Below are 22,871 nucleotides of genomic sequence, written 5' to 3'. Positions count from 1 at the left end.
CAATAATTTCCCACAGGTTACAACTTGCTACTGAACAAGCTTGTTGATGAAAAATTAGAATCTGGAGGTCTCGTTAAGACTTGGCACCATAAAGCTCAGCAACATATTCCATATTTACCAATTAAATAAGGCATGTAGTAAAAGATGTTGTAGAGGTGACCAACTTAAAAATAATTTTGAAAGAGGTACACATGTAGGTTGCATTTGAGTTTCCAGAATTGATAATCAATCAAACGCATATTAAAGAGAGTTAGTAAATCTTTAGATGAAGGTAACGTCAAATGAGAAATGAGAAAGAGCAAAGACGCCTGTGATTGATCACGTTTGACTATTAAAATGTTACAATGCCTCTATTCCTAAGCCACTTCATCTCAGTAATACTTTTTTTATCATATATTTAATCATGCACTTCTGGTAACAAAAAGAAATCATAATCAAACGGACTACCTTCTTAAATATCAGCAATGAATGTCATTTCTACCACTCACAATCTGTCCTTAATAGGTGAAATTTTCCTATTGATTCATGGATAAAGAGTGGAGGTATGAAAGACTCTCTATCACTGCTCAAACGATATAACTTTTTCTTCAATATTTCTCTTATGGATAGTTAATTCTCCTAACCTTTACACAACAGTTGCAAATACCACGCATCCGGCGATATAACTGCTCCTGGCATTTAGCGCTATTCATTGACTGTTCTTTTCAATCTTTTTCCCAAATTCCTCTACAACGGAGGTAAGTTTGAATATGACTGAAAATAAAGATGTGAAGTAGGCAAAATATCATACGATCTCATACATTTCTCTTGTATCAAATAGAAACGACTGATAATTAAAGACAAGTATTTTCCTATCTTTCATTTGGGGTACAATCATAAATGTGAACAGACAAGGTGTGTCAACCATTCATAGGCCCAGAAGGTTACTATACCGACTTGGAATACAAATGAAGATCAATAAACCATCTATCTCTATTATCTTGGACATATTATTCTCATGACGGGTGAAAAGTCATGGCCCCATAACCCATGAAAAGGTTGTTTCAAACCATCATTACTTTTCCACAAAAATCCACAAAATACAGAATCCTGATGAACTTGGATGAACGAGTACGTCTTATCAAGGAGATATCTCCTTGGTCTTATGCAAGTTAAGATGCTTGATACATAATTTAAAAAAGTATGATCAATACACATGCACATTTCTTCTTATAATATTGTTTCAATATTCCAGTTGTGAAAAAATAGGGGAATATTGAGAGATTTAAAATTCTCTTAACGACTATTTAAGGAGGATAATGAGGAAAAGGAATGCTCTTCAAATAATGCTCTCAATATTCCAGTTGTGAAAATAATTGGGGAATATTGCAAGAATTACAATTCTTTTCACATATTTTAAGAAGGGTAATGAGGAAAAGGAATGCTCTTCTAATAATGCCCTCATATCAATAGTATTATTTAAAACAGAAACAGCTGTAAATTGAAATTTCCAGTCTGATCATTTTACGTAACCCCATCCATTCATTTAGATTTGCAGTGCAAGACTGCAAGTGTCTCTTGGCCAAATTGTATCAAGTTATAATTTTTTGGGGATAATTTCAGTAATTCAGAGCAAACACCTGTTCTGTGGGAGAATATAAATTACATTTTTAATCACTTCAAAACAGTATCTTTTACCGTAAAACTAATGACCAGAACTAATTGTTGTCTTTAATCATTTGCTAGTGACTATCAAGCTGTAACACAATACATAATATTCTATGATCATGTTTGCTTGAATAAGAATTTCCAAGCGATGTATTTATTGCATAATGTTCCAAAGAGCCACTAAATGAATCATTGAATAAATGGGAGTGGATCATTTTACAATTGGTAAACTTTTACTATTAAAGCATTACTAAATAAATTGGTTGCGAGAAGAAGGAAATTTCTTACTCATTTTGCAATCAATTGCAAAAACTTATGATTGATTGGGTGACTTGAAATTGAACCGATTTAAAGTTTCTTGTAAGGCCCTCTTAGGATCTTAAATGTATGTTGTCATTTTATTGATTTCTGCACAATGAAGATTCACCCCTGAAAAAAAAATGGAGGACCGACAACACCTCGGAACTCACGCATACATGTGCAGATAGTCAATTTCATTGTTGTAAGAGCATCCATCATGCAAAACAAAAAGGTCCTTTCAATATCAACCTTTCGCTGGTGTTGCAGGAAAATATGGGCAAACAATTGCAAATTTCTGTTGAAATTTTAGAAATGATAAATCAAATTTAGCTGAAGCAAATCAGTTCATACTCCTTGTTGCAAGATGGAGACCAGCTATCAACTACAGATTTTTGATTGAAGGTCAAGTCCACCCCAGAAAAAATGTATATCTTAATAAATAGAGAAAATTCAAACAAGCATACCACTAAAAATTTCATTGAAATCGGATTCAAAATTATTTTAAAGTTAGGAAATTTGTAAGTTTTGCTTAATTTTTCACAAAACAGTTATATGCACAACTCAATGATATGCAAATGAAATAGTCCATGATGTCTCTCACTATTTCTTTTGATTTTTATTGTTTGAATTTAACAATATTTCATATTTTACAGATTTGACAATAATGACCAATTTGACTGAACCACATAATATCAAAACAATGGTAATCCTTATGTTCAGGGAGGAATAAATCTTTTTTTCACATGACAATGAGGAAAAAAATTAAAATAATTCATATTTCATAGAATGAAATACAAAAGAAATAGTGAGTGGGTGACGTCATCAGTGCCCTCATTTGCATACCGACCAGGATGTGAATATAACTGTTTTGTGAAATTATGCGAATCTCTTATGTTACATCCGATTTTTTTGAGGAGATTGTCAGTGTTAGGCTTGTTGGATTTTTCTCTTTTATTTCAAATGAACTTTTTGTTGGGGTGGACTTGTCCTTTAATTGCAAGACATGCGTTTGATTTTGGGATGCAAATTTAACTTGCAATTGATTGTAAGTCTCTCGCAACACCCCATCAGAAGGGAAAAAGGTTTCCTAATGTCTATAGACTGATCTCCCTATTACTCTCTGTATATATCCTAGTTACATGCACAGTATGTGTGAGTGCTCCATTCAGGATAAACTGCAAAAGTACAGATTGACACGAAAGAAAGTCAAGGTGACATTTTCTCCTGCACACTGCTGATGGAATGGATGAAATGTTTGAAATTCATGAGGAATTCAGTGAAGGAGAATGTTCCTAGAATGTGATATCAAGTGGACATAATCACATTGATACATCATGCATCAGGTAAACAGGACATTGATTCTGAACAGTCAGTGACCTGCTCATGTTAAACACAAAGTTTAACCATCAATCATTGGGCCAATTTATACCATTGATTGCTTTGATCATTTTATGCAATCAAGCATAGAAATGCAATTTATGATCAATTACTGAGATTTGTGTATCAGATCCTGATGATATCAAAACAAGTGCTCAGAAATATCAATGGAATGTGCTATATAAATGTAACTTGTATTGCATTGTATGTTAATTCTCTCTTTGTTCTCTTTTCATTATTGTTTTCTTCATTCAGTGAAATTTACAATATTGAACTCTTCAAATCGTCTCTCAAAACTCACTTATTTCAGTAAATGTGTAGTAATTAACCTAATTGGATAAGCCTGCGCCTATGAATGTTTTTTAACAGAAACATGGTGCAATATAAATGCTGTGGATCATCATCATTATTTCTATTCTCAGCATATCTTTTTAAATCAATACCCGACACTCAGTTTGTCTTTAGATGAGAAATGATTGATTATGGCAGAGACTAAGTTTTTCAGCTGGTTTTGTCATAACAGTTTTTTTATTTTAATTTTGCAAGATTATGAATACAGGTATCAAGAAGCTTTTGCATGCAACAATCCCCTAGAGACGATGATCAGACTGAGAGGCAAGTTCAGGAAGTTTTACAAGGGTTGTCACAAATATAATATCAAGGGTAATGAAGAAACGAGATGAATGTGTGACAAGTGCACTCATGCAAGAAGTAGTAGGGGTACATTAAGGTAGGTACTGCGAAATTGCTATAACCACAGATTCACATTATTGATCGAGGGGAGAAGTTAGTCTCTTAAGGTCTTATGTCTCATTTTCATAATCTGTTTCTGACACAGACAAAGTCGCAGAAAAAATGTGCATGGATCATGCAGCCATGGGCATCAGCGCAGAGGATTATCTTTTGTTTTTGGGGGGGTCATCTAATATCTACATTTGCATCCCCCTAAAAACAAGAAGATAATCCTCTGCGCTGACGCCCAGGCATGCAGCAAATACATGTAAGGCATGATGTCCCTCTATCACATTTTGCATGAGCTTGCATTCGATGAAAATACTTGTGCCTAATCAATTTTCCCCTAAGCTGGCTCTGTCCTCCAAATTTGTTCTCTCATTAAATGTGAAGAGAGTTCTCCCAAATTATACATTTTTTTCAAAATTTTTGAGGGATTCTTGGAATAATTCTTCAAGGAATTCTCCTTCCCTCAGATCATAGTGTGAACAGAGAGTAAGAAGAAATACATGCAGAAACCAGCTGCCTCAGATGTGAAATTGTGAACCCAAGAAAAAAAAATTCAGTGGGTAGAATTAATAAGACTAGGAATCAGCGGTCCATGAACAGGATGAAGAGGAAGAATAAGATAAACGAGAAAAAAAGAAGCCTACTTCCCTCATCATTTTCTCCCTCAATCACTGTGTAAAAGCGACATATAGGGGCACAGTTTGGGGAAGCAAGAGTGAAAACTCTGAATCTGATATGATTAATTCTCAAAAGCAACATATTTCACATGACCAATTTACCTCTTGATGCATATCTAAATTGAAGAAAGCTAAAAGCCTGATATATTATTTCCAATCTGGAGTCTTCTGGACTGATAATGTCAAATATCGGTGCAATTTTTTTTTTGACGCTTAATTTTTCTTTCAGATTTAAATGTAAAATGTAAACTCTGCTCGATGCAAAAATTCTGTGCACAAAATCTAATCCTCAGCCATTCCTTTGTGAATGGCATTACAATTTTATTTTCAAAATTTCATCAATGCAAGTTACTACAAGTACTTGAAAAAGGAATAATAATGCAATATCCATGTAACACCTACTATTTTTTATAAGCACATTACAATATAAAACTGAACAATGAAGCTAAAACTAACCTCACTACAGTACCTTAATTCAAATAAATTCACTTTAGTATCTAAATAACTTTTTTTTTTCATTGTGACTCCCATGACACAATACAGTTAAAGATTTGCGACATTATACCTACTTGACTGCATTTTCATTAAAAAAATACAATGTACTTGCCCCATTTACAGAGATCTCATTTTCATACATTCAATGTGACACCCGTGACATTTGATTTGTAATTTGCATTCATGAAGTGTCATTCAGGATTAAAAAATAGATAAATTATCATGATTTTAAAAAGATGGAAGATGGTAGTTTTACACCTGAATATGAACCTAGCCAAATATGAATTGTGTTAGTTGATTGAACTAGAAATTTCAAGCTCTTAGTGTCTCTTTGTAATCGAATGACTGTGGTACAATGCAGGTCAGTTTTGGTCACTTTTCACATGTCGTTTGATACCAGGTTCATTATTTTGATAATTCTTTGATTCTGTATGTTTGAATTCATTTGAAAAATTGTAATATATGTGGAAACTTTTGATCTAATGCATGCTACAAAATCATCAATTTCACCTGATAAAATTTGCTGTGTTGCTTATTTGCTCATTAACACAGGGTCCTGCGGCCAGACTGGGATTTGAACACACAACCCTCTGATTATAAGGTGTGAGTCAAAACCACTAAACCACGACACTTCCGTGAACATTAGCTCCAAAGGCATAAAATGATGGCATCAACATATATAAGCCATATAAGAATATTTTTGTATCTTATTAAATTTACCATAATTAAAAATTGACATGCAGACAAATATAATAGTAATAATAATAATAATTGGATTTATATAGCGCTTTTTCCAGAGGATACAAAGCGCTGTTGATTGCATAAGACAAGTTAAGGTTTATGGTTATATAAGTGTGTTTTGAGATGTTTTTTGAAGAGGTCAAGAGAAGAGAGGTTTCGAAGAGATGGAGGGAGTTTGTTCCAAAGACGGGGGGCAAGAGATTGAAAGGAGTTGAAACCGGCCTGTTTTCTGGATTTTGGAATGACATAGGAAGGAGCAGCTGCAGAACGAAGAGAGTATGTAGTTCTTTGTTGCTGAAATAACGAAGAAATGTAAGAAGGTAGTATGGTTGACAGAGATTTATAGGTTTGAACAAGTATTTGATAATGTTTTCTATCAGAAACAGGTAGCCAATGTAGTTCATTTAGAAGAGGGGTAAGCATGACACCATTTTGGTTTTTGACAGATTAATCGTGCCCATTTGTTCTGAAGGCGTTGAAGTCTTCCAAGATCCCGTTTACTAATACCCCCAAGCAAGCAACCACCATAGTCGAGCCTGGAGAGCACAAGAGCCCTAACAACATTATGACACGTGTCCTTATCCAGGAAACTTCTAATGCGATTGAGATCATATATCTGGAGAGCACAAGAGCCCTAACAACATTATGACACGTGTCCTTATCCAGGAAACTTCTAATGCGATTGAGATTATATATTTGCCAGTTGAGAGTGCGACACAAGTATATTACATGTTCGGTCATTTTCATTTCACTATAAAAAACAACTCCTAAATCCTTAATGGTTGAAGATAATGGAATATCTATGTCATTAAAAGAAAAAGAAAGGTCAAGGAACCGATTAAGGTGTGCAGGAGATGCAGCAACAAAGAACTCTGTTTTACAAGAATTTAATTTCAATTTATTATCAACAAGCCACGATTGAATGTCAGACAAACATTTTGAAATCCGAAAATACGCGCAGGCTGCATCTCCAGGCTTGGTAGGATCAAAAGTGGTGAACATCTGAATGTCATCGGCATAAACATGATACTGAATTGAGTGCCGACTGATGATGTTCCCAATATTACCGATGTAATATATACATGTAAGTTCAAATTTTTAGAAAAAGAAAGTTGAGTGCTCCACTAACATCACACAAAAAGAAAAGTAAAAAAGGCATACTGGGAGACAAACACATTCTACAATCTTGAATAATAAACATTGGTAGAAAAACAATTTATTATATCTTAAATTTCCTCAATAGTGTTTTATATACTGTAGACGATATTGTAACAGCTGTACATGTTATGTACATGTCTATCAGGGTGTTGTTTGAGAAGACTTTGAAATGATTCAAGTAGCATACAGCGTTCCTTCTGGAACCTGAATGGTGATTGATCCTCATGGAGAGGGCAGTATTCTCTCAGTTTGTGGCACTCCCTATCAATTCATACAATGAATTCTGTCTCAATGATACATAAATTGTGTCTCCCAGTATAAACATTAACACCCACAAAGACATACCCTGAAGCACAATTTTGTCCTACTCTTCTGAATTTTCTTTTTTTTAATTAAATACTGTCACTTCAAGAAAGATATAATATGCCACCCTGGGTATAGATGAGTGACACCTCAATAAAATATTATGTTTCATCATTCATCCTGGCAAATATATTCCTCCCGAAGCAAATGTTGCTCTCTAAATCCATCTAAAAAACACTTTTCTACAATTATGATGGATGGCTTGTAGAGTGTGCATACTTGGAAAGGCAATGCAGCATGTATTTCTCTACAGAATCAAATGGCAATCAAAAGTTATTTCTTTCTTCTTATGATAACCATTTTTTCAACATCTAAAGCTCTCAAGAAACTTATTTCTGCAAATCATGTTTAATTCAAAAAAACATTGTATCACAAATAAACATGAGTGTGATGCAATAGTATGCATTATTATCTATTTCTTTTATCAATGCATTAAAAATGTGTATTTTGGTTTACATCAATTGCCTGTTCAATACCTGAGCATATCACTAAAAGGGCCAAAATTGGACAAATATGCCATAGGCCCTGTACAGAACTTGCTGTTTAATATGGGACCATACACGGTATTCAACAGTCTCGTGCAAATGCATGAAATATACAACACGTACAATAATGAACGCAATGCGATGCACATCATAGAGCACAATGACACTCGTTGATGTCATAATGAAATACAAGCGACTTTAAATCAACATTTTAGAAATTTCTACACATTTTCTCATTATAAAAAAGTTACAATTATTTTCATGGAATATATCAACTTGTGATGTTATGAGTCACAGTTGCGCCCACATGCGCCCAGTCGAGTAATTTCAAACAATATTTCATTCAAAATTGCAACATTTATTTTTGCTTTCCACTGTAAAAGTTATCAATGTGTCTGCTCATAATAATTGACCAGAGGCAGCGAAAATTAACTATCATCACAAAAGCATATTTCCTATTGTATCTGGCCAGTAAGTAAGGAAGGAATCTTTTGTTTACAGTGTGCAAGAAAAAGCCAATGAAACACAAGCCCGACATAATCTGTGCAGCATCAAACATGGCTTTAAGTGAAATGAACATGGCTTTAAATGAAATGAGTGAGATGGTACTCTTTCCATTTTTACCTCCATGGCTTACTACAGGCCCTTTGATTTGTCTTTGAATCCTGTACACTGTAAATTCAGAAATATTCGCGGTACATAAATTTTCACGGATTTCGCAGCAAGATCGGCTGGTGCGAGTTTAAAAACGCAAATTTATGAGCATCTATTTATTGCATGTTTTGAACCGCGGTTTAATTGTGTGTATCATTTTGGCAAGGAGACTGTATAATTTGACCTATAGAGAAGCCCAGCACGAAAAATTTAATCCCGCAAAAATGACAGCGTTTACAGTAATCAATTATATAATTAGTATTTGAGTTTCACTTACGTTTGGTACAAGTTGACAACACTTGTCTGCTCCACAGGAAGTACAAATGTATGCTGAACATCGGGAGAATTATCCCTGTAGTACTCCAGGGCATTTCTACATAAATAATAAAAAAGGCAGTATGTTAAAGGGTGATTGTCCTCTAAACAGGTAAATCACACATTGAGTGTCATGCCATAGACCGAAGTACTTTAACGAGATCTAAATCATTTACTTTTGCAAAAAACATATACAAATTAATCGTGAATTTTAAAAATATGGTGGTCATTTCATTTAAATTGAAAAACAAAAATGTTTGGAAATGTACAATAATTTCATTTATTGGCAAAATATTGTAGTATATTGAGAGAGTGGAGGTTCCAAGTTATATGTTACCATCATAAAAAGACTACATGATCAAAATATTGCATTCTTAAAAGTATTGGGAGCTATTTGAATAGTTTAAGATTTGAGCTGATGCTGCAGTAATCTGGCTCTTTTCAAAGTCAAATAAAAGAGCAAATGGAATATCTTCATCAGATGAAAATTATGAATTCTTCTTGGTTTCTGGAGAAAATTCGTGGCAACAAAACAATTAACAAAGCTTTTAATACATAAATGGCTCCTATACAAGAAGTATGAATTTGGAAGATCATACATCTGCGCACATCTTTAATATTTGCACAACATTCTAAAAAAAAATGTGAATAGCTGTACATAATGTATTTAATACTTCTAATCACTTTAATCGGAAATTTATGGAAAAGAATTCTAAGAACATCTTTTGCCATTATCAGTCCAATCGAAGGTCAATATTTTAAATAACATATTGGATTCACTTTGGAAAATCATAACTTGAGAAAGAATCAACTTATTTTGGTCATTATTGACTACAGCCCACATCAGTATGTGTGATATGCCATGATGCGATATTGGGAATGAAATACAATAGCATTTACATAATATGACTAATCAACCTGCCTAATTCAGATTCTAAACAATAATATGAATGCACTGCATTTCATTGTTGTCTTCACAAATTGTCCCATGAGGTCAAATTTCAAAGAAAAAAAATGTTTTATTTTTTTTCAATTTTTAAACGAGACTGTCAAATCTTGTAAAAATGTCAGTCTTTAATGGTCGCACTTGAATCTTTTGATATTGTCCTATCACTGTATTGAAAGTTAAATCGATCACACACTTTAACCCTCTAAAATACCTTTTAAAACAAGTTTATCTCACAACTACCGTCTACTGTAATCATTTTGGGGTGGTGTGTAAAAATAGTAATGACATGAATTTGAGCAAGACTGCCCCTATACCAGGAATAAAAGACAAAACTGTTTCATATTGCAGATGAAACAACAATCGGGGCACAGCACTTACACATTTAAAAAAAAAAAGAGGACTTATGATACCATAATATTGATCTATTTTCTGTAGGACTATTCAAAGCAACAGCAAACATTATTTAAGGTCCTTGTAGCAACAGTAGATCCATAGAGACTTAATTCCAAAATCACATAGCAGCAGTCGGTACATTATGAGGCAGACTCGGCTATAATTTGATTACCTGATAAGTGTGAGGATGTTGTTAGTAGGAAGACCCAACGTTTGAGATGCTAGCATGGAGACCTCCAGAATACAATGCAGACTTCTTAACCTCTTGATCAGTTCACTAGGTATCAAGAGGTCAACAGATGGAACAAACCATTCTAAAGAATACAGGGTTGTCAGCTTCTGAGCTGAGGGTGAGAAAAACGAACAAAAATCATTCCAGTATCCTGCTATAGCTGACGTATTCAGTATCACCATCAAATCAGTACTGTTTTTTTTTCTTAATATACTCATCCATTGCCCAAAATATGATCTGTAATAAATTTAAATGACTGATTAGTAACTTCTTAAAAGTTAAGTCATCTCATCAGCTTGAATTTGTTGATACAAAGATGTCATTAAATTCTAATTTGTAATAATCATTATCACACTAATAACATGAAAATTATACCTATCTTCTGCACTTAATCAATTTAAATTACTGAATAGTAACTTCTTAAAAGTTAAGTCATCTCATCAGCTTGAATTTAATGATACAAAGATGTCATTAAATTCTTATTTGTAATAATCATTATCACACTAATAACATGAAAATTATATCTTCTGCACTTAACACTAAGGATCCTTAATATTCTGTCTCTAATATTATATTCTATCCAAAATTATATTGTGTTTCTTGGTCTTTCTTATTTATTACCAAATTAAATAAAATTTCTACTATCATTCTATTTTCAATTTGATTCAGCTCATTTGCTTGTTAAAATCTTTGAAAACACATGCAAATCTACATCAATCTACATGATACACATGAAAACTGAATAACATTAATCATATTTCACAAGTGATTTTCATTTATGAATTATAGATTATCAACACTGTAATAAAGCCAACATTTGACGCTGTAGAACACTACAAGGATGAAAATACATCAACATAGACCTACCGAGGAAGAAGTTTGTATAGTCTCTCTGAAGTTTATCAATGGCTATCTCAACAAGGTGTGTCATGGGAGAATAGTCTTGACTGAATATATGCGATGGGTCTTTGTATAATGTCCTAATCTCCTTTGCCAATGACGTTTCATTACTGCTGTGGACCTGACATGATGAAGAAGAAATAGTTTGATATTTATTAAATGCAATAGTGGTCAAATATGATCGTTATGTGTGTACTTGTTTAACAAAATCCTTGAACATCGTCTTGAGGCTCATTTCAAAGAAGTTACAAATTATTTAAAAAAAGTAAAGGAACTTGATTATTATCTAATCACAGGATGCTATTTAGACTTGCACTTGATATTTCTTTTTGTTATGTTTGAATTCAACAGGCCTCTGGTATCCTTGGCTATTGTGATTTCATTACCAATACAAACCTGGATGGCATTTGATAAAGATATTTGTAAGTTACTTTGTAAACACTGCTTGCTATCAGGATTATTTTTACTCACACTTTTGAGCAAAAGAAAAAGACCCTTGCATACACGTATATTGAAAAAAATAAAGTAAAGCAAACAATGCAAAAATATTTAAAGAACAATCAGCTACCCTCCAAATAGAAAGAAAAACATCTGCTCCATCAAAAATAATATGCTATTCTTGTTATTTGAATATTATAAAGGATATTTCACTTTCACAAAAATAATATTCAAATGGTTCTCAAAACAATTATCTATTTAATGCTCACCATTGGCTGTATCTCTCCTCTGTTTAATTCACTGATCACCATGTTGAAGGCAGTAGTGATGTCATCATAGCATGTAGCATTATTCCTGAGGATATTCCAAAGCCGTTCAGTGAAATCTAAATCACTTCTATCAAATGCTGCCTTCCAACAGAGCTGAGCGTCGTAATCATCAGCATCATCGCCAGTCTTCCTCTGAATAGTCAGAATATTAAGAAAAAAATAACAAAGGTTACGTTCCGGCAAATCTCAAGAATATTCACTTTCAAATTGAATTCATTGACAGATGGAACAATAGATATCATCTTAAAACATGTGGTCTGAAAGATTTGATCTAAGAATTTACAGGATACTTAACTTATTATATGTAAGGGCAAGTGACAATCAATTAAAAATGACATAATGGTAAATAGACTTTAATAGGGTAGCTTTGGATATTAGGACAATATCAGAAGAGTATCAGCTTGATATAATTCACATTATTCAATTTTTGCACAAACTTAGGCAAGCTTTATCAACATAAGATTGACAAGAGCTTAATTTAACATAAATTTGATGGAAGAGTGATCATTAGGTCTAAGATATAGGGCAATTACCAGAAGTATGTACTAACAAGCCCAATATGTCCGGTGCCTTCCTGAAATAATAATTCATGATGATTAATCTCTGCGGTTCGTATTGAACAAGTGTTGTGCTTTAAAATTATCATGGCTAAGGTAGCTCATGAAGTGAAGAAGAATTTGAGGAATGTAGGGGCAGGGGTCAAACATTAAAAAAAAAATCTTCAATGAAATTGCCCAGTAGCTACATGTACTTGCCAGGATTCACATATTGATAGAAATAAATATCTATTCATAACATGGATAAATATTATATAGAATTTATATTTCATAAAATAAATATCTGAGAAAATATGAATGTAAATATCACATTGATAAGACTAGATCATGAACTATGCAATGTGTAGACAAATGAGAAATAAGCATTAAATGCGATGGCACCTGCTAGCAGCTGCATGAGTTTTGTACACTAATGATTCATCAAATCATACTAGGAATGAACCTTACTTTATAAATGGGTCCATCTTTGATCTCATCCAGGAAGTTAGTTATTAGATCTTGAATGGAGCTTGTCTTCTCTCGTGTCATCCAGTTTACTTCTCCTGTTTCTATGCTATCAGCAAACATCTGAAAAATAAATAAAAATGATGTTGGTGCAAACATCATATGAGTAATAGATAGTAACTGGTCAAAATGCTATCACGTAAATAGTGCTGCGCCTCCCTGAACAAAGGAATGTCAAGGAAACAGAAAGGAGAGGCCTTTAAGCGAGATGTTTTAAAAGGGTGTATTAAATAGAGCAGACAAGACATACCTTTAATAAGCATAATTCTTTGTAGACTTCCAAGGGCGTGAATCTCATGTCACCAGGCACAGCGCATATCAGCTGGAAAAAATGATGAAAGAGAGATAGATAGAGTTATGGGATTGGATATATCTATTTGTAAATCATAAAGTAGAAGTATTGTTACTCACAATAGCACCATCTGGTTTGTATCTGCCAATAGGACAGATTTGTTCAAAATCTTCAAAAAGTCCAAATTAATCAGTTTTTCAAACTTACGACACAATAATGACTAAAGTATTCTGTCTCATATGAGGTTTGATAACATATCAATGCTGGGACAACAAAACATTAATCTCAAAATAGTAAAAAAGTTAAGGAGAATAAAATATTGCTGAAACAATACAGTATCCCTTGGGATGGTCTAGACTATTAGACCCTTTCTTAGTAGTGGCTTCCCTGTTTTTTCAGAATAGTTAGAATTTGGACAAGATATATCACATGATAGAATAAGTGATCAACGTGCTCAAAATCCAGAAGTTGTCTAAAATAAATTATTCAATGTGTACAACAGTTTAAAAAGGCAGATCCAAAGCTGTTAACTCATGCATAACTTGTCAAAATTGATCAAAAGGTAACTAAAAATATAATTCAATATAGAGAAATTTCAGGGAGAGATTCCAAGATCAAGGGGGAATGGGGTTTAAGTTCAATTAAAGACTGGATGTGCATTCTGTGCAAGATATGATAAAACTCAACAGTCTTGTTAACAAGACTTTACAGCTTTGACAGTAGGAAGAGGAAGATTTACTATTTAAGAAAAAAACTTAATTTCAAAATTTCAATTTTTGAAGACGAAGTTGGCTTCTTATAGCGAACCTTGCCTGGTGATTTATTTTGGGTTTGAGCATGTTCAATGACATAATGGATTCCAGTAAGGCAGAATCTATCCAATGCAACCAGATCCCAATGATATTTTTCCTATTCCTGAATGTCATAGCCGGTTTCAGACCAGCATTCATCAGAATCCTGAGAGAAAAAGGTCTGTCACTACTCAGCCCTCAGCTATTAACAAATTTGTAATATATTCACCACTTTACAGGAAGCATCACGTGGTCTCTCCAGTATCTTCTTGACTTGGTTCCATGTACATTCTACTGCTGTGAAGGAAGACTCGCTAATCTCGGCTAAAGTTGTATCCGCTGTTAGCTGGCTAACCACTTCATACCGAGCAAACCCTTGACTTGATATAAACTGATGTGGTAAATGATAAAAACACATGATGTTCAAAAATTAATTGTTTGCTACCTTAATGATGAAGCCATCAAATGAAATAGAATAACAAATAATCAGAAGACATTATGGAAATAAATTGTCATTTATCTGAGTTTCTGAACAAAAATACAAACAGGGGGATTATACATTATTGGAGTCTTTAAATCAAACATTATTAATAAAGTGGATATATTCATGCAAACCTTTGATGCCGAGTCTTCATGAGCCTCTAAAAGAACCTGATGTAAAGTTGGAACATCTGACTTGCTAGAAATGGGATCTGTTCAGTATACAAATGAAAAAAACAAACTTTTTTTCATCTGTCTTTCTAGAAATAAAAGTTACTATTATGGTAACTTTGGCATTCAATGATATCTTCCATGTAATCCTTGATTTTGATTGGCTGATGAGCATTGTTACCATGGTAGTTACCATTGGATGGTAAAGTTACTATAATGGTAACTTTTATGCAACAGGTCCTGTTCAGGAAAAAAATCAAATGATTACATAATAGAAACCTGTTGTACTACCCTGTTTTTATGTGACCTTAATTTGCAGTCCCAAGTAAACTGTATAAAACAACATTTCAAAGATTCAAATGTCTATAGTACGATTGCTAATGTACCATGCTTGTGGTTAATAAGTCTGCTTCCTAATCATAATAATTGTGATACTGCTAGGAATGTTATAGCATTGAAAAGTAAAAAAAAAAATCCATATCATAAGACATTAGAATCTCTTGGAATAAGGAAGGAGAGTACCGGTAAATCAAATGACACTTAACCCCAGGGAAAGTTAAAATTCAAATAGATCAAAACTGGCAGAGAAACATTGGGAAAAGGAGATAGTCTGGTTCTGGTATAGCTGCATGATATTGCGTATGTCTACATGTAGGTATTTGGGTGTTCAATTATCACTCGATGTAATATCATGATAAATGATTTTGAACGTTTGAATCTTTTATGACCCTTTCTCTTGGATTCCGATAAGTTAACTTAGGGTAACAAAGAAAAATATCTAAATTTTATGACCTTACTGAGGAATAATTTATAGCATTTCAAGGGGTTGTTCTTGTCTGAAACACAATATAGAGACCTCCATTGTTTGCAAAATTGAGAGAAGTGACATATTGCAGACCCAATATCATCTATCAAGTTTCAAACAATATTTCAATATTTATTGTCATATATCCTGCAGCCCCACCCCCACCCCCCAAAAAAAAAATAGTTTGGGAGGATACAATATACAGGTCAACATTGCAATCAATCTACAAGCTGGAAGTTACCTCAAAATATAAGGTACTTATAATTATATAGTTTACTTAGTATTAAATAACATTTCAAATTACCTTCTGATAAGACAGTGGTAATGATGAATGGATTGTTGTCCAACTCTTGACTTGAACCGGTGTGAGCCAATTCACACCCGATCAAACTGGTTCTTTCTGGATCCTTCCCATCACACAGGATCCATAATGGTAGAAGAGACTCTCTTTCAACTTGGTTGTTTGCCTGTACCAAGGGACTGTGTAGCATCATGTACATTGTCAGGATGTTCCTGTTTGAAAATGAAATAAAAATCAAATGTTTACTTCTCATTGAACAAACAAACAACTAAAATCAGAATACCCCCTGGTAATGGTAAAATAATATATTACAAGGTAAAGAAATAATAGTACACACATGCAAATATATCTCAAAGACACAATAGCCATATCCAATGAGAATAAACGTCTTGTGATTTTCTTGACTGCATTAAGCCCATCACAAAAATGTACTATGTTTAAAAGCAAATGCATTTTACACAACTTATAACAATTTGTATCAACTCTCCAAAATGCTTTAAGTTTGATTGCAATTATTCATGTAATTGGTTCTCTACATGTATACCCTGAAACATAAAAGATACAATTAATTAAGAATATTAAACCTACCTCTCTTTATGTTTAATCCTTGGATATAGTAACATAGAAGTAACAGGTACAAATAGGCTTTAATACACAAAAATGGAAAACTAAAAGTCCATGAAAAACCATGAATGACAAGTTACAATCAGTTTTAAACATAATTGTAGCCCTTTTTTGTTACAGTTCCAGTGCAAACAAACATTTGGGGTTATTTCTCAAAACTGTCGGAAGTCCTTTATAGGCCTGTGATCTAGCTTTGTGAAAACAAACCCATATACCGAACACCAAGCAGCTTACCTGGCATCTTCCACTGACAAGAGATGTTTGTCTTTGTCATCTCCTATCAGGAAACTACATGAACTGGGATCTTTCATTTCTTTCTTAGATTCGTCCAATTCAGACTCATAAGATGTGTCACCATTGTGCTGTGAGGTATCATTCTGTTAAAGAAAATAGAGAAATAAGAAAATTGATTGAAACAAGATATTCACTGTTTAGTGTTTGCGTCTTCCTTAATAATTGTAATGGGACAGTAAGCAAGTTAACTTGTCAATTAGGTTATAACTACAGTTAATATAGTCCTTGCAAGGTTCGAAGAAAATTAAGTGATGTTACAAACACTTACACAAGAAACTCACATATCCTAATAAGTTGAATGCACAGTTACACTTAGCAAACTACACTGCTCTGCAACATCAGTCCTTCAAAATACAAAAAAAAAACTATCCTGACATTTGACTGGAATCTTTACATAGAAAATAAAAACTATGAATTTGTGAACCAGGTCAGGATTATCATTCATAACTCAAGTTTTTATCCATTCATGAAGACTATAATTTTGAATTTCAGCAATAATAAGGGAAATAGAATGCAATTCTAGAGATCAAGGTGGACTATTAAAGACTGTTTATTTTGCATTATTGGGCAAGATGGCACATCAGACCAAAAGCCTGCATTCATGAGTTTGGTTACAGTGAAAGTGATACATGTATCTTGTTCTGATATTGCCTAATAGTAATAATTACATCAAAATCTTTCTTAGAATTTACTCTCCAACTGCAAAGTGCCTTTCTATTACGATATATAGATAATGTTATAGTGTAGGTCCGAATTCACAAGAGATATTTAAAACAAGATGCTGCCACAATAAAACCATGAGTAATGATAACACTCAGAAATTTATGCATTACTGTGTATAAAAATAATCTGTTCTGAGGTGTACTAGCTGCTTTTTCGAAGGTAATCTTATTCTACATTTAAAAAAAAGAGAGGTGAACATCCAAATTCTTACTTGTCTCTCCTGTTTCTGTAACATGGCGATCCTCTTGTTATGTTTACTAGAACAAAAGAGGTCTTTCAATAATGTTTCCCCAACAGTCACTGCTTTAATTAGCCACATCTCACTTCCATATCCTTTCATCTCACAGTCTTCATTAAGAGCGAGTCTGTGAAAAAGTGAGAGAAAAAAAAGAAAATGAAAATAAATGACATAAAAAAAGAAAAATAACCATGATACAATGCTTTACAGAAGACCATTGTTTTTCTTTATGATAGAAAAGCTGCAAGAATCCCTCAGCTCCAGTATGGTCTACTTGACAATTTTTGTAATATGGTTGTATTTTGTCTTGTCTTTCCATTGATGCCCACATTCAAACTTCTTGATAACTATTTTATTTAGGTCTGGAGTCTAAATAAAAGACCTAACTTACATGTAGATCTATATGAGATTTAGATCTAGATTTAGATTTTAACTACTGTCTATCTATATTTCTTTTTAGTTTTAAGTGTAGATCTTAAATTAAACCTTTCTAAATATGGAATGCTTTCCTCATGATGTAAACTTAAAAAAAAGCTGAAGCCTATTGGGTTTTAATTATCTGCATGCATACTGTAACTAGTAATCTATATCTACTAACGTTAGTACTAGTAGCACTACAGGACTACATGTAATGAGTGATTGTATTTATACCGAACAGCCTTGTATTAACAAAAATTAACAAAGTGTTAAGCAATACGTTCCACTGCCCTACAATATGGCAGTGTGTCCAAAATTTGCGAACAGTCATTAAAGGAAAAGTTCATCTTGAAGAAAAGTTTGATGAATAATAAAGAAATATTGGTGAAGGTTGAGGCAAATCCATCAAAGATTATATGTTATTAGAATTTTAACTTTTCGATGTGATGTTATATATAACCAGCTGCCCCAAATATAAAATGCTTTAATTTCCATTTTTAATGATTCATGATTGCTAAAAAAAAATCTTTTGGGAGCAGGTGAGAAATAATTTGTCTGTTGATATACTGAAGGTAAAATAAAACATAATTTATTATTTAAGTTAACATTAAACATGAATTTCTTTTTATTTCACAAAAAATATCAGTTGAATGTTTCTTGAATTCTTTTGAGTAAGTGTGCCAAAAATTTCATAAAAATTTGAAATAGGCCTGTATGATTTTCTAGGGAAAAAACCCTGGCAAGTCATTTTCAGATTCAACAAAGAATTGGAGCCCCATCATGTCTGCGCACCCATTCACTAAAAACACGATTTGGGGATTTGATGAGAAAAGCTGTATTGAATAGGTTGTCAGATAAATGCCCAAACTTTATTATTTTTCCACTGTTTTGAGTCAGATTTCTTAATGAATACCTTCTCTTTATTATATGTGTAAAGTTTGTGGTCGTTGTGTATCTTCCTTTACTAGAATTGCGCAGATACGCGTGTGCACAGACAAGGAGGACTGTGCAGACTGTCTTGGGGGACGTTACCATAGTACTAGTATACTATTTCTAATACTAATACTTATATCATAACCTTGTTCATTGAATGAGTGATACTAACCTCGCACAGTGAGTGCCATGATACAGTGATTTGTGTGTGTTGACTGATTGTGCTGGCTTGTGAAATACATGTATGTTGGGGTGTCCAAACTTCGAGGACTTTTCAAAAATATTCATCAGGCTTAAATTTGTTTACAAAATATTTTTTTTTTTAAACCAATTCAAGAAATAGTTACCACATTGACGGCAAGATCGTAAACTATAAAATCATTCAGGAAAATGTCAAGTAGGTCAAGGGGTTTCTACGGTATCGCAATCCCAAAATTCTATTCCAATCGACGAATGTGCGCTGTGCTGGAAAAACCGTTCTGAAAGGTGTGAACTAACTTCAAGGACCAAAGTTTTTGTGGAGATTTAAACAAAAACTCAAGCTCAAAAGATTAAATTTTTATATCAGATTGATGACAAAATGATATAGAATCAGTCAGTACCACATTGAACTCACATTTGTTTATGATATCTGCTTGCAAAATGATATCCTGGTGCTTGTTGAGGATTTCAGATTTCTTCGGAACAGGTGCTAACGGTGACAAATTTCCAGATCTTTTGTCAATATTTTCATGAATACTGAACTCATCCTAAAGAAACTTACCCCAAAGGGTAATTTGAGGTCGCTTTTTACGTTGATGTCAAATTTTAAGAATATTGGCTAGTTTTTTAGATAATGACCGTCCGCAGACAATGTCAAGTCTACTGTCCGCCTTTTCGCTGATGACTGTCTCTTATATAGAACGATCAAGTCGCAGCGGGATCATGTCAGTCTTCAAAACGATCTGTCCAAGCTGCAGCAATGGGCGATTACATGGGGAATGAGATTCAATGCCACGAAATGCCAAGTACTGAGTACTGATCAGAAGTCATCCTACTTCTATAACATCAATGGTCATATTCTCAAACACATTTCCCAAGAGAAGTACCTCGAGTCATGCTGTCTGATGACCTTAAATGGACCCCTCACATCAGCATGACAACGAAAAAAGCAAATTCCATCCTGGGACTTCTTCGCCGAAATCTCCAGTTTTGCCCTGAGCAGTGTAAACGTACAGCCTCCATCTCCCTTGTACGGTCCATTCTCGAGTACAGAGCCTGTGTGTGGGATCCTGCAGAAAGATATCCAAAGCCTTGAAAGGGTTCCGCGCAGAGCTGTGAGGTTCATCACAGGTGACTACACATCTCGCAACCCAGGCAGCATCACCAGCATGAGAGAAAAGCTAAATCTGCCAACACTATCCTCAAGACGACAAGTCCTGAAGTTATCTTCCTTCTTCAAGGTGGTCGAGGGGTTGGTCCCAGCCCTTCCTATTGAGAATTTCTTGACTAAAACAAGGCCAAAACGGAAAGTCAAAACAAAACAATTTAATGACTTTCAAGCACAGAATATCTTAGAAAGACAAGTAGTGAACCACAATAAAGGTTACACTATTCAATCAACAAACACTGAACAATTAAAACAATCTTTTTTTGTGAGTACCCCTCTGGCTTGGAACCATCTCCCACCTGACACAGTGAACAGCACATCACTAGAGGTGTTCAAGTCAAAGATCGAAAAGAGCTACCTACGATACGACTAAATATCACCGTGCCTTCTCTCACCCGCTGCATTCATACCAATTGGTCCAGCAGTGTACACATCCAGATCCAGATCCAAAGTATGGACACATGCGAAGTTTGCACTCACTGCCATAGGTTTGCCATGTCGAATTCTGGGCCCGTTACCCTTTAAGTTTGAGTTTTGAACCTCCTCCATATTCATTTTTTTTTTCTTTAGTGGGGGGGGGGTCGAATCTCACTATTAAAGTCTCAGGCAACTCTTGCCGTTTTTCATTTTCACAAATCGAGAAAATACTAGGCCCTAATAAGTATTGTTGAAATGCGCCGTGCCTTCAATTTTCCTGTAACTACACGGCGGCAGAGATGCACCCATGGGTGCATGTGGCCTCCCTTCATACCAGGCCCTATCTATCATTATTATTACTAACCAACCAAAACAACGGTCAACGCCATATTGATATACAGTCAGAGTTGGAGCCCATGCCATGGCCCCAGGCCCAGCTGGAGTCCCAAAGACTGGCTGTCTTCCCCTGGCCCCTCACCGCCCCAGCCGCGCCTCCGGTAAGGCCAGCTGTACACCGCTAGCGCTCCATGTTCCACTCGAGACGAGTGCAGTGAGTGATCTGCTTTTCTTCACCCCAACAATCAATCAATATTCACCTCTTCATGTTCTCATTCAGTAACTCCAAATCTTGTACGGAATCCATAATTATTTGCCTGTCTTGAGCTGCACTGTATTGTAGGAAAAATGATTAATTCTGTCGTCTTTTTTAATGGAGGGCAGTATCTCCTTGGTACTGGTATGATCTCGTCGCGAATTCAATCTTCGCGCAAATTAAATCCAACGAACGTAGAGCTAGAGGGCGTTTTTTTTCTCCCTCAATGTATTATTAACAGGGAGATAATAGTTAAAGGGGAAGTTTATCCTGATAGAAAGTTTATTGTAAAAATAGCAGAAAAAATAATAAAAAATATTGGTAAAGATTAAAAAAAGTTATTAGAATTTTAATTTTTGATTTGTGACGTCATATACGAGCAGCTTCCCATGTTTTGTGAAATTAAAAAAATCAATGAAATGTCATTTTCTCTAAAATATGAAAATGGGTTCTATTGTACCTCCAATGATATATCAACAAATTTCACACCGGCTAGCTCTTGAAAGATACAAATTCTAGTCATCATGAATCAGGAAATAATTGAAATTTATGCATTTTATATTACATAACAATAGGGCAGCTGCTTATATACGACGTCACAAATCAAAAACTTACAATTTATGAATAACTATCTTAATCTTTGATGGATTTTTCTCAAACCTTTATCAATTTTTTTAAATAATTTTTAAGGGCATTAAAAAAAAATAATTTGTAAGGGTGAACCTTCCCTCTATTACCTCTTAATTAATCTCTATTTTATACTCTCCTTTCTTACTCCTCTCTTTTTACTACCTGAATATCACAGGGAGTGATCTTCCTTGCCCCAATGTTTCACCATGCACCCCCTATATACCATATATGATACCGTTCTGTGATATTAGATAATTTCACCTCTTGAATCTAATTCTGTGAAAATTAGAATCCAATGAATATACATGTAGATTTGAATCAATGAACTTTGAATCTGTATAAATATCTAATTACAGCAATGTAGTTAAGACTTAAAACCCCTGTCATTTTATTTTGTTTAGTTCTGATGCAATCTTGATATCACAATGGAACAATTATTTGAAAAGAATGAGTTAAGTCCGACAAGCAGCTCAATATTTCATAAAGTTCAGATGAAACATTAAGTTATTGAATTCTAAATAAGAATTATTTGGTCTTTC

General features: G+C 34.0%; 1 protein-coding gene across 1 annotated transcript in view; it reads right to left on the bottom strand.

Annotated features, from left to right (window-relative positions):
* LOC129256354 (protein zwilch homolog) overlaps positions 1 to 21,933 on the bottom strand; it is a 33,080-nt gene extending 11,147 nt beyond the window's left edge. Inside the window, exons 1-12 of the mRNA XM_064096886.1 lie at positions 21,707 to 21,933; positions 17,948 to 18,101; positions 16,954 to 17,096; positions 16,099 to 16,307; positions 14,954 to 15,030; positions 14,568 to 14,729; positions 13,506 to 13,577; positions 13,199 to 13,318; positions 12,135 to 12,326; positions 11,395 to 11,548; positions 10,468 to 10,639; positions 8,916 to 9,011 (exon numbers count right to left, since the gene is read on the bottom strand). Of these exons, the coding sequence (XP_063952956.1) occupies positions 8,916 to 9,011; positions 10,468 to 10,639; positions 11,395 to 11,548; positions 12,135 to 12,326; positions 13,199 to 13,318; positions 13,506 to 13,577; positions 14,568 to 14,729; positions 14,954 to 15,030; positions 16,099 to 16,307; positions 16,954 to 17,096; positions 17,948 to 18,101; positions 21,707 to 21,753 (1,598 nt within the window). The 5' untranslated portion in view covers positions 21,754 to 21,933. The remainder of the gene's footprint in view (positions 1 to 8,915; positions 9,012 to 10,467; positions 10,640 to 11,394; positions 11,549 to 12,134; positions 12,327 to 13,198; positions 13,319 to 13,505; positions 13,578 to 14,567; positions 14,730 to 14,953; positions 15,031 to 16,098; positions 16,308 to 16,953; positions 17,097 to 17,947; positions 18,102 to 21,706) is intronic.
* Positions 21,934 to 22,871: the final 938 nt, after the last annotated feature.

The sequence above is a fragment of the Lytechinus pictus genome, chromosome 3 (assembly GCF_037042905.1).
Source record: "Lytechinus pictus isolate F3 Inbred chromosome 3, Lp3.0, whole genome shotgun sequence".
NCBI classification, from domain to species: Eukaryota; Metazoa; Echinodermata; class Echinoidea; order Temnopleuroida; family Toxopneustidae; genus Lytechinus; species Lytechinus pictus.
The sequence above is the reverse complement of the archived record's forward strand: the minus strand, read 5'-3'. Positions and strand labels throughout refer to the sequence as shown.